The sequence below is a fragment of the Antedon bifida genome, chromosome 2, assembly GCF_963402885.1.
Source record: "Antedon bifida chromosome 2, ecAntBifi1.1, whole genome shotgun sequence".
NCBI lineage: Eukaryota > Metazoa > Echinodermata > Crinoidea > Comatulida > Antedonidae > Antedon > Antedon bifida.
Window position 1 is genome coordinate 18,569,737 of NC_136227.1, and position 12,560 is coordinate 18,582,296.

Sequence of the window (12,560 nt, forward strand, 5' to 3'; positions counted from 1 at the left end):
GTACATGTTAGAATCTCAGTTACGATGACCTATTGTTAGATACAACTGTATTGTGTCGAATTGTAAAGGTGTAAAATACAATCGCCTCATCGGTTCATAACAATTGAACAATAACAATAGTAAACTCTTATTTTCAATACACATTCACTGGAAAACCTCTCATTTAGACATTGAGACATTGAGATCATCGCAAGACCAACGGGAGCACACTTCTAACAAGAAAGGTAAGTAGGCGTAACAGTAATTAACTAACGATGGCTGCTCTGCCGAAGTAGTATTATCATTGAATTTGGTAGGTTCCGACACATAGACCCTATAGAACACAAAGACATAATTTTATATCTACCAGGTTTTATAAACCACGCCACGAAACATATTGGAGCCTACTACAGTACTACGGCAATCTATTTCCTTTTCTTTAAAGGAATGGACAGTATGGACATGATGGTTGGTTCTGCTAACTCTTCAAATTCACATAGTATGGATATGGGTCACATGACGTTTTCCGTTTCATTCCCAGCATCTCTTGTAATTAATGGATGGTCAATTGTCACTAACCTGGGTAAGTATGCACCCGATACACGACGAGCGACATCATATCGTATCAATCCCAGCATGCCGTAATCTGACAGCAACCTGCATCCATGACATACTAAATTAATTAGTGAGCGATTATTTAGAAGGTTTGGTTAATATTAGGAGTTAGGTGGTGTTACATGAGCATATATGGCTCTGATGTTGCCGTCAGCAGACAGTGTACTGCAGAATGCCTTTTTATTATTTAAGTAAATCCGATTTAGCAAAACAAATCAACGATGATGCTTATCTTTTAGGAAGTGAAACTGTCGTAAGGTCGAGGGTGGGTACGGTGCACTCTATAGTACCCCTACTGCCCTTGAGCACTCTTTGTGGATATGTGCGCTTTATAAATCTGATTATCTTATCTTATCTTACTGTGGTAAGAAAAATCAAATTTTCTAGTTTTAACCAAAGAACTTATAACACAAGAATCTCCTGTTCTTCAATTTGCATTCAAAACACAGTATCGAAAGTACAGGGTTAAAAGGTCAAACTGGGCGACGCCATTTCACACCATGGAGCAGCGCCCCCTCCAAACTAGAAAGTCAATTACTCTATCCCCCCCCCCCCCACCCCCCTAGAGTATTAGCAGATCCCCTCTATGATTTTGACTTTCTAATTTGATGCGGGCGCCCTACTCCTCAGTCAATTACTCTATCCCCCTAGAGTATTAGCAGATCCCCTCTATGATTTTGACTTTCTAATTTGATGCGGGCGCCCTACTCCATGGCTCACAATGGCGCCACCCATTAGCTCTATTCTATCCCACAATGCCTTTCGAAATTGTTACGCGCTTCGGACGAACAGGAGATTCTTGTGTTATAAGTTAGACCCCGTAGAGCATAATTTTGATTTTGATTTTTTGACCTATTTTCCAAAAAAAAAACTGCAGCATACGTCATATATCAATTTTTTCCTTTGTCGTTTACAATAGTCATGCATGTGTTAAAAAGTTGACACAACAAACACATCTAACTTTATATTATTAGTACGGGCTAAGTCGAGTTGTCGATTTGATTTCATTTAAAGTATATTTATCACGTAACAATAAAACAGGTAATTAAAATGAATTGTCTGTAATACTTTAGATAATAATATTAAATATTAAAATACAGTAAATCATCAAACATATTTAATCTTTATTTATCGCATTTGTTTAATAAGTTAGAAAAAAAACAATTAAATTTGAAACAGAAATTTATTTAAGGAAACTATGAAAATATGCTACGTTTTCGGTGGATTTAAAAACAAAACACACGTTAAAAGTTGTCGTTGGCGTCTCCTGCTTCTGTGAGATCAGCTGCCATTTCATTCTCAGCTTGACTGAACCACTTATAAAAGGTAGAAGCATTAACTTCAGATGCAGCTACATTATAATATGACATGAGTGAGTTTGCAAATTGACCTAAGAACACGTCAAGTGCTTTGTCTAGCTCCACTGACGCTTCGCTCTTTAGCGCAGCATTGTACACTCGGTCATTCTGGCTTACTAGATTCAAAGCTTCAATGAGTCGAATTTGAGAATGTTTCGACAACCTTGCCAAAAGATTTCCGTAATATTCAAGAGTCAACAGCTTGTCAAACGCATGATCAAATGCCGTATTACCCTTTACACGGCCGATTGGGTTGTGACTAATTGCAAATCTTTGAATAACATCCACAGATTCATCATTTTCAATGTTACATATTTGTTCAGCACTACTGCCGGTTGTGGTTTCTACTTTATCTTCTTTATCATCAATGTTCAATTCTTGATTAGGAAAAGAAGTGGTGAGGGCATCATCACATTTTGGAGTGTCATTAGCAGAGTAGTTTATAGCCAAGACAGTTGCTGCAGGTTCTGTTTCCTCCATTTTGGCACACTGATCAGTGGTTTCAATTTCTTCACTAACTTCATTTTTTCTATTTTCATGCTGGATATCAATTTCGCAATTAGGTAAGACATCGGGTTGTTTATCAACATCAGATATTTCACAATTATTGGCAACTTCAATCGGTAGTGCGTGTTCTTTATCTACTTCCACCGTCGTGTTAGATTCTTTCTCACCATCTATCTGATCATCTGTTGCCAGGAAGCGTTCTTTGTCATTACAATAATCTACATTAAACGTTAATTTTTCCAAATGTAGATCACTATCATGTTGTTGTAAAGGTTGATTATTTATATTTAATTCATTTTGCGACAACAAATCTGTATTTTCTATTACCTCATCTTTTATTTCCATCTTATTCTCTTCACTTGAAATATGTTTACTTGTTTTTGTCTTTATTTTATACTGACATATCACTTTATCATTACGGGAATGGTTGCTATCCATTTCAACTTGTTTGATATAGCTTGAATCAGTCTTTCTCTCTGTATCTTTTAATTCGGTGCAAGGTTTCTTTTTATCTTTTTTCAAATCACCTCGTACCATTTCGTCGTTTTCAGCTTTAATGGTAATATTTTCACCCAATGGGTCTAATAAAATACCACGTGATATCTGTTTGTGCTTTTCAATGAAATCTTTGCGCTTTTCAAAGCATGATTGTGTGGAAACATCATTGAATAACATAAAGGATTGATTATTTTTACTTATTTCTGCGATGCAACTCAAATGCTGATCATGTTTTTGATCAGTATTTTCTCCATTTTTGTTTTCTGTTGTAGACATTCGCAAATTTTTTTTTCGAGATTTTATTAAAGTTGATTTAAGTATAGATTCTTGAGGTTGGGAAAAGCAAGCTTGGTGAAACTTATTACTGACATTTGGAGCAAAAGCTGAGTGTGCTCGATTTTGACCAAACTTCATTGCCAATGGTACGGGATCCTGTTTGTGTTTTCCAACAACAAAAGGTGGTCTTTGTTGTGTTAGAAGAGAGTTCCTAGGTTTTACCTTGGTTGTTATTGCTGTATCTGAAGTAATGGTTCGTTTGGTCCCACTTGATATATTGGGCAAAATTCCATGTTTAGTTAATGATTGTTCCTGAAGGTACAAGTCGCCAGAGGGACCAGCTGGTGATCTACATGGACTGTTTTCTTCATCTCGATCCGTTGGTTTCCAAACTGCGTTACACTCACTTTTCTGTTTGGTTTCATCAGCAACCTTTTCTGTGACCTCTTTGTGATTTCCTGATAGCTTTTTCTCACTGGTTCCACGGAAATGTACTCTCGGTCGAGTCATATCCTTTGAAACTTGGTCGTTGCAGCTAAACTAAAACGCAATAATGGATAGCATGCCTATTAAATTTACATGAAGATAAATTAGCATTTTATTTGGCCTAGCCTAGGCGAATATGGGTAAGAGAAACCTGTGTATACAGGTTGCTTTCATGCTAGGCCCTACTAGGCCTACTTAGCAGAAAAAAGGTGTTGATACTTACTGGTTCATTCTTGTCTGGTTCTTGCTTCATCTTTCTTTAGAAGAAATATGTATTTATAGGCCTATGTATAATCAATATATTCTGTATATCAACTGATCTTGCCGGTTGTTGAAAAATAAGTTAGCGTGATCTCATAATGTTGCTTTACTTAAAAAGATGAGCGCGTGATTAAGAATGGTTATGCGCTTCGCGTATTTTAAATTTCCTTATCACACGCACATCGCAACTGGAATAACCAATGAGTAATTGTATTGGCCAATCTACAAGAAATCTCATTGGTCCTCAAATCTCAAATAGAGTCCAAAATATACTTACTTAAATCAATTACTTCTTATTCCAAAAATGTATGTTCGTTGTGTGATTTTCTATTAATATAAAGCTCATTTTGCACTATTATTTAAACAACTTTAAATTTTAGATATCTTATTATTAATGTTAATACATTCATGTTCTAAAATTTGTATCTGATTTTTTTTATTTATTTTTTTTCAATTTCATATGAAAAATACAAAGCTTGAAAACAATGTTTTATTTAGTTATACCATTTAGAGGCGAAAAACTTTCGAACAATCTACCTTTACTTATTACTTTACTAAAATATCCTCTTTTCTGTCATATTTGTTAATAATGTTTTTTTATATATTATTTTATGAGAGTGACAAATAAAGTATTTACAGAAATAACCTAATTGACTATAAAGATATCTCTAAGATCAAATATATACAAATTATTTATTTTTAAGTGCATTTCGTATATTTTGTATAAAAAGGCCTGTGTTAATGATTATAAACTTGGTTTATATATTTTGCAGATTTAATATTGTCATTACTCGGCCTTCTAATATTAACAATATTCTTCGAGTCTATAACACGTATTACTAAACATACATCTGTTCGAACACTATGTTATATGGCAAAAAAAAACATGAATCACCTGACCAGTACTCTGAGGAATGGATTTTATGAGCAGGTTGCAATACCAGAAGGGCTCAAACGAACACTTTCCATACAGCTATCAACTAACAGATGGGACGTGTTGAACGTGCCTACCTCTGAAGCTAAGAAAGTTTCAGTGGCATTAAAATGGTCACAGAGGTAATAATATAGGGTAGATATTATCTTCTTTTCTGGATCGGCATTAATACAATTTATAGGGACGATCAGTTGTATAGATGCTGAGGGAGTTTTATTATTCTTTTATTGTAATCATTTTGTACACTAAATGATTTTAGGTATTGTTTTTATATTGTGAACGAGTTGATATTGAAATAGGCCTATATTTATTTGTATAACCATGTAGGTCTAGAAATCAATTAAAATTAGAAACTCCCTTTTCTGCAAATAAACAATCGCGATCGTGTAGCCAATTACAATTTCATGTATTTTCTTCGATGAATAATAATACCAGGAAGTTGTAACTACAATTTCATGATGATACAACAACCCGCTCTCCACAAAATTAAATGTTTAAAACCAAGACACAATCTTGGCCGCTGATCTAAGGTGTGTATCAAGATTGAAATATGACGCTCTCTTACAAATTTTAATTCAACGTTTATGCCTATTCATGTAAATAATAAACATTATAATATACCGTGGTGGTTTTTTTATTTTATTCATTGACTATTAACAGTTGTGAAATTGGAGATTTGTGAAAATCAGTGGTTCTTGTTTAAGTGCAAACAGAAGCATTGTAAATATATTGACGAAGATATTTGAAATTGTATAAACGTGAGATCTATGTCTGGTTATAGCACACGGCCACAATAACCATTATCACATCGTACGAAGTAAATGTAATCCCAATGGATAAGGAATCACGGGATTCCAGGTTCGAATCCTGACAGTATTGTATTTTTAATGAAAAGTGTCCATGGTTCTCGCCTGAAAGCTTTAATAGAGAAAATAAAAACTTTGTCTATGAGACCGATGTCTAGAATATTTAAATAAATATTTTAACTATTGTTGGTATTTTTGTATAAGTATTTGTTTGTAATACATATATTTAAGGTATGGACAAAAAAAGAGACATAATGATGCACCACTTTTTGTCAAACGTCACTGTAATTTCGATGTATAGTAAATTTAGATACAATGTACATGATTATCATTTTGTTTTTTATTAATTTGTGCAAAAAAAATGTTTTATTATTATTATTCTTATCTTATATATTTATCTGTATTTTCATAATAAATTATAGACTTCAACATTAGCCAAATTATTTTATTTCCTTCAGATTTCAATATCGTCTGTTCGTGTCTTGTGTACATATGGGGCAGATGGTGGTTGCTTATTTCATTATGCTGTCTGTTATGACAATGAATATTTACATTATTTCTACTGTGATTATTGGATCAGGCATCGGTTACTTTTTTTTTGGTGGAATGGTAAAGCCAGATCAACACAACAAAACGCTTTTGTTTAGACGACGTCTACTAACCAATGTAGATACTGCGGACAGATATCATGGAGATATGATTGGAGAAGAACAGGTCACCAGACTGACAGAGCAGGAAACAGAGACTACATCGAACGTATGACTTCTATTGATAGAGACATTGTAACATCGACGGTTATGAACGGACACTGCTCGTGACAACCGTCGTGGCTCGTCTCTATACGATATTCGTGTAGCCGTTGTACGAATACATATGCATTAACATTTTTGACGAGTAAGGACTTTTAGTCCAGGAAATCTAGGAAAAAAAAGTGGGTAACCCAAAAAAAATTGCAATAGTTTTCAAAACTTTTTTATCTGATTCAGTACCTAGTAGGACACTTTCTTTTCAAAATCTACCAAAATATGGTTAGTGGAACATATAATTTAGGGGTCATTAGAGTTATGTCAAATTTTTAGATACTTGTGACTGGTAGGCCTATAAAATATTATTTTATCAAATAAAGTATCCTATAATAGCTATTTCAATTATCTATCTAATGATAGCAAACTTGGTATAGTTTTGGGTGTTTTTTATACTTTTATCTAAAATTTAAATAATTATATTTTAGTTAAAATCTTAACTTAACTTAATGACATATTTTTTAAACAAAGTTTTACAAATATTTTGCTTTACTAATTTGCATATAGTTATGTAAAATTAACAATATAAAAACTGAAACGTAATTTGGTACGGAATTCGAGGTCAAATTTGGTATTTAGATATAACTTATGACTGATGTAACATATTTTATTAAATAAAGTATCATATAATAGCAATTCTAATTATCTATCTAATGATTTAAATGCAAAAATTGTAAAGTTTTGGGGTGAAAATGTTAATTTTTGATTTTTTTTCCAAAATTACAATTTTTCAAGAATTAATGGCATATTTTTTTAAAACACAGTTTTACCAATATTTTGCCTAAAATATAGTCATGTTATTTGGTACGGAATTACAGGAATTTAAATAGAAAAAGAAAAAAAATGGGAGGTCAAGTTTCACTGATCCAAACCAGGACAAAACTGCGATGGAATTTTGCACTCGGAATTTTCATCCAAACACCATAATCTTTGGAGCCACGTTTACTTTTTTCCCAAATCCAAGATGGCGTCCAAAATTCAAAATGGCTGCCAAAAGTATATAAACTGTATTCATAATGGATATTAAATGTTCTTTCCCCACTTTTTAAAGTGAATATGTCATCTTCAGCATGTATCTTTTAATTTAGAATGTGAGTTCAAATCCAAGATGTCCTCCAAAATTCAAGATATACGGCTTTACCACGTTGAAACACCGGTTCTCGTCAGATCACCGAAGTTAAGCAACGTTGGGCCTGGTTAGAGCTTGGATGGGAGACCACCTGGGAATAGCGGGTGCTGTATACGGTGCTGGGGTCCCGTTAGGCATTTGATATCAGCACTGCTGACTCTTACGGCAGCCCCTGCATCTAGTATCTGCCTCAGACGTATTGGCCCATGCCTTTCCTGTGGTCAAGGTGGACACTGGACGAGAGAAGCCCTTGATCAATGTTAGGACCAATCAAGGTGCTTTAAACAGTCCTGGCTTTGTTTGTATCAAACATGTTAGTGGTGGTAATTATCGCTGTTGGTTTCGATTGAATAAAATTTTTAAAAATAAAATAAAGATGGCAACCAACATTTAAATGGCTGCTAAATTGACTTTTAATTGACATTTAATTTTGCCTATTAATTTGCCTTTCTAAACTGTTTAGATGATTATGTCATCCTCAGGCATGTATAAAATGTGATGTGCCCAAATATGGACATGATGATGTCTTATCAGTACCATATTTAAGCATATCACTACCATATTTGGGCACATCACATTTTTTGTCACATAAAGTTTGATAGTGCAGTAGACAGAGTTTAACACAATATTGAAAAGTTCTAGTCGTGCCTCTGTATTTTCAAAGATTTCACGAAAATAGAGATCACAATATTGAGAAGTTTTAATGATGATCTGTGTTTTCGAGATTTCTTGAAAACAGAGACCACCTTACTATACCCATACTAAACATTTCAATGTTGTATTCTATAAGGTGGTCTCGGTTTTCAAGATTTTTTTAAATCAACCTTTGGTAAAGAACACAATATCGAAATGTTTATTGGTGATCTCTTAATTTACAAACATTTCTGGGACGGACCCTAGAACATAATATTGAGAAGTCTTAGTGAGGTCTCAGTTTCCATGAAATCTCTAAAACAGAGACCTCTCTAAAGAACACAATATTGAGCAGTTTAGTGGCGATCTCTTTTTTCGAGAAATATCGATAATCACACACAATAATATTGGGACATTTGAAAAGATTCTCTGTCTTCAAGATTTCTCAAAACACAGACCTTCATCAGAACACAATATTTAGAAGCATATTTCATGAACTTTCATTTGATACCCAACAGTTCTTCCAAACACTTTAATTATTTAATACTATAAATATTCAAACAAAAATATGTTTATATAATAAAATTATGCACATTTTTTTAAATTTCTTTCTCATTACACATTTTCAATTTTGTAGTCTCTATTTTCGAGAAATCTATAAAAATACAGAGGCCCCCACTAGAAATTCTCAATATTGTGTTATAGGGTGGTCGCTATTGTCAGGACTTCTTGAAAACGAAGATCCCACTAAAAATATTTTCAATCGAAAGAGACAATATAGATTTCAAGAGACAACAACTTTATTGTAAAAAGCACAAAAACTCATTTTATTATAGACAACTTATCAATAATATTTCAATTGCCCCATCTTGTGAATCGAAATGGGAAACACTTTTTATAAATGTAAACCTCGATTGGAAAGAAATATGGTATAACAAAGTTTATAGTGTAAAACATGTTACGAAATTAGCACTGTATACTTGCATGTAAAAAACGTATGAAGGTATGGAAGCTATCTTCTAGTTATGCGACTACTGTCCAACTGAACCAGAAACAGACAAACACATGCTATTAAAGTGTAAAAGTGTTCAACTTGCATGGAATAATTTTAATTCCATGATTCAAGACTGCTATACACTTAACGAAACAGTTAAGAATTGGATAGATATAGTTACAGGAACAAAAAGTTAAAATGTAAATGAATTAATCTCATTGTTAACCTTCTGTATTTATAAATCTAAATATATCAAATCAGAAAAATATACAAAAAGATCAACAATGATTTGGAGCTTGTTCCGAATAGAACTCAGACATTTATTAGCTAACCAATATGCTTGTAATGTAAATAAAGCTCACATTAAATGGGCTAAAGTAAAAGATAAATTAATGAATCACATTTCATAAAATCGAAATGAAAACTCGTTTTTTATTTCTTTTCTCTTTCCTTATTTTTCTTTCTCCTGTTTTGAGAAAAAAAAGAATACAATTTACAACTTAATACACTTATTGTATTTTACTATAAAACAGAAAGATGGAAGGGAGGGAAAGAAATATAGAAAGAAAAACAACGCTTCAATACGTTAGCCAAATTTTATAAGAGGGTATGTGCCAATATAACCAATTATGTTTAGGTTTTAAAAGATATCCAAGTATGTTATGTTTTATAAAAGATATCTCTTTTAACCATATAATTGTAAATACATGTTATAAACACATTTTAAAATATGTAATCTTTGTATATCCTTGTCATGAATGGAATAATGAATAAAAGTGGGCTAAACCCACGAAAGAAAAAAAAAAAAATATTTTCAATATTATTTTCAATATGTATTCATGGGTCTCTGTTTTCAGGTTTTCGAAAAAAGAGACTGCAACTAAAGGTTTTCAATAGTATGTTCTATGATTTTTTTTTTTTTGCAGTAGATAGCATATTTTATGCGCTTTAATTTGATACGATACAGTTTGTCCATTACAATTTAACCCGACAGTGTATTTTAAAACAAAATTGGGGTCAAAGGTCAGTAAAGCATTTCCGGTCATTTTATGGCTAAAGGTTGTGTTAGGTCAAATATAAATATGTATATTTTGAACAATTTAACACTAAAAACAAATCTCTATGACAAGTGGTTGTAAAGATATAAGAACCACACATCTTTAACCTTTGACCTCTATTTTAGCCATTTTCTTCCGAGATAGCACATTTTCCACATATCCTATGTTGTTCTTTGGGGTCAAATTAACCTATAACAGTTGAGATATTCTCTCCTAAATTAATTGCATACATATCTTATTCAGTTTTGAAACTATTGCAATTTGTTTTGGGTCAATCCACAGATAGCCTAGACTAATTCAGTTTCAGTGGCAGAGAAAAATATAGTTACAGATTTGTTTAATAGTTAATTGAAGAACATGCAGGTCTCCCTCTAATTAAAATATTCTCTCTAAATAGATACCAAAGACCACATAGTTTGGGTGAACCCAACTGAACATTTTCCAAAATGTCCCCTGTAAAATAAACTTTTTTAAATTAATGCAAATACTGCAGTTTTTAGTCGCGTGGACGCGACTCAATAGTTCACTATGTCAGTCGGTCGGTCTGTCGGTCTGTCGATCTGTCTGTCGGTCCGGTATCACTATGCGTTTTATCGCTTTTCTGTACTTTTTGAACTGTTTTGATGTACAGACAAGTTTTAACTATGTCGGTCGGTTTTAAAGTACATTACTTTTTGAAAGTTCATTTTTTTCTGAGAGTTTGGCCTTGTTTAAATACGCTCAAAAATGGACAGGAGGACAGATAAACCAACTTTTTACACTTACCCTCACCTTTCTGGAAAGCAAGATAGGGCTAACCATTCTGACTTATTTCCCTCTAAATATGGTAAGACCACTTTTAGAGCCTGTCTTTAGTTTTTAGAGGGATTCTAATTAGAGATCAAAGCTAAAGACCACTAAAACATGATGTGTTCCAAAGTGGTCGTTTTGGAGGGAAGCTTGTATTTCGCTTTTACAAATCGTATGCCTCCCATAATGATGATATTGTCCCCCTGAAAAAAAAAGTTTTTTTAAATACGCCATTTTAATATCATAATAATTATCACCAATAATTGGATCGTAAGTCAATGGGTTTTTGGTTGAATTTAACCTTTTATTTTGAGTGAAGTGATTTTTGTTAAAGTTTTTTCTATCTACGGAAGTGATTTAGCTTTAGTAAAACTGCGAAATGTGGCCTATTTTTAAAATCTTTTTTTTTAGTAATCTTCATTTTTCATGTTATGGAGGACAATACATCTTTAAGAACTTCTTAAAATTGTCAAGTCATAAAAAAATAATAATCTCTATTTAATGGATGCGGAGATATGTATTATTGTGTGTTTGTGATATTGTTATCAATAATGTTGATATTAACGATAAAATGGTGCCGGTAATTTTGAGATCTTGTCAAAATAAGATTACAAGACAATATGAATACAAATAATTTACAAGCAAGTACATTAAATAAGAAACCAATAATAGCCCATAAAGTCGAAAGAAAAATCAACCAATGGGGTCCTTTAAAAACAGCATAGACAATCACAACAAACAGCATTAAACAAACACGCATAACAATAATATATGGCAGAATAAATATAATTTAAAAAATATGAGACAGATATGAGTCCTTCTATAATTATTAGGTAAATATTAAATGAAAGTGAATTGAATGATAGGCCTATAAGTATTAGAATGGCCCGAGAGCACAAGTTATTAATTAATAAATATGTGTAGTAAGTAGGCCTAAAGTGTAAATGTAATTACAAAAAGTAGGCCTATTAGGCCGCAATGTGATATTAGGTGTACATCAAGGACATGTATTTCAACTTTTACAAACATAAATAAAAACTTCCATATTATGCTGATGATGGATGATGGATAATAACTACATTACGTACGGATAACCAATATGTGAATGAATATTGAATGATTATCAGCCCACTGACCCTAACTGAGGCCAGGCCTAATTTCAATATTGAACAAGAAATAATTGTGAAATCAATTATATTACAGCACTGAAAACTTTCCCTTTCTTTGTCAGTAATGAATTCGTATCTTGTTTTTCGTCTTTACGTTTCTTTTTTTACCAATTTACGTACGTAAAAGCTATTTTAATACTACATTGTATTATATGAATACAAATAATTTACAAGCAAGTACATTAAATAAGAAACCAATAATAGCCCATATATAATATATATATATATAATACTTATAGGCCTATCATTCAATTCACTTTCATTT

The 12,560-nt window shown here is 32.5% G+C and overlaps 3 protein-coding genes and 1 pseudogene across 5 annotated transcripts in view; 2 read left to right on the forward strand and 2 right to left on the reverse strand.

Annotated features, from left to right (window-relative positions):
* Positions 1-12,560, reverse strand: part of LOC144835096 (uncharacterized) — a 168,708-nt gene that overhangs the window by 8,048 nt on the left and 148,100 nt on the right. The window lies entirely within an intron of this gene.
* Positions 117-7,092, forward strand: LOC144835188 (uncharacterized). The gene is made up of 4 exons (XM_078690247.1): positions 117-224; positions 425-562; positions 4,754-5,036; positions 6,179-7,092. Exons 2-4 carry the CDS (start codon positions 427-429, stop codon positions 6,480-6,482), a joined length of 723 nt encoding a protein of 240 aa, XP_078546373.1. The 5' UTR covers positions 117-224; positions 425-426; the 3' UTR covers positions 6,483-7,092.
* LOC144835092 (uncharacterized) overlaps positions 1,707-12,560 on the reverse strand; it is a 36,563-nt gene continuing 25,709 nt past the window's right edge. The window contains exons 1-3 of one of the 3 annotated variants that reach the window (XM_078690129.1): positions 3,943-4,073; positions 3,641-3,773; positions 1,707-2,677 (exon numbers count right to left, since the gene is read on the reverse strand). In XM_078690129.1, the coding sequence (XP_078546255.1) occupies positions 1,839-2,677; positions 3,641-3,773; positions 3,943-3,972 (1,002 nt within the window). In that variant the 5' untranslated portion in view covers positions 3,973-4,073 and the 3' untranslated portion in view covers positions 1,707-1,838. Of the gene's footprint in view, positions 3,774-3,942; positions 4,074-12,560 lie in introns of those variants that run through there. The other 2 variants (XM_078690128.1, XM_078690127.1) reach the window with 2 other exon arrangements.
* On the forward strand, positions 7,651-7,768 carry LOC144836533 (5S ribosomal RNA; annotated as a pseudogene).

Coding starts and splice junctions, on each gene's coding strand:
- LOC144835188 (XM_078690247.1), top strand. CDS start 427: ATGGACAGTATGGACATGATGGTTGGTTCTGCTAACTCTTCAAATTCA. Junction 563..4,753: donor GTCAATTGTCACTAACCTGG/GTAAGTATGCAC, acceptor TATATTTTGCAG/ATTTAATATTGTCATTACTC. Junction 5,037..6,178: donor GCATTAAAATGGTCACAGAG/GTAATAATATAG, acceptor TATTTCCTTCAG/ATTTCAATATCGTCTGTTCG.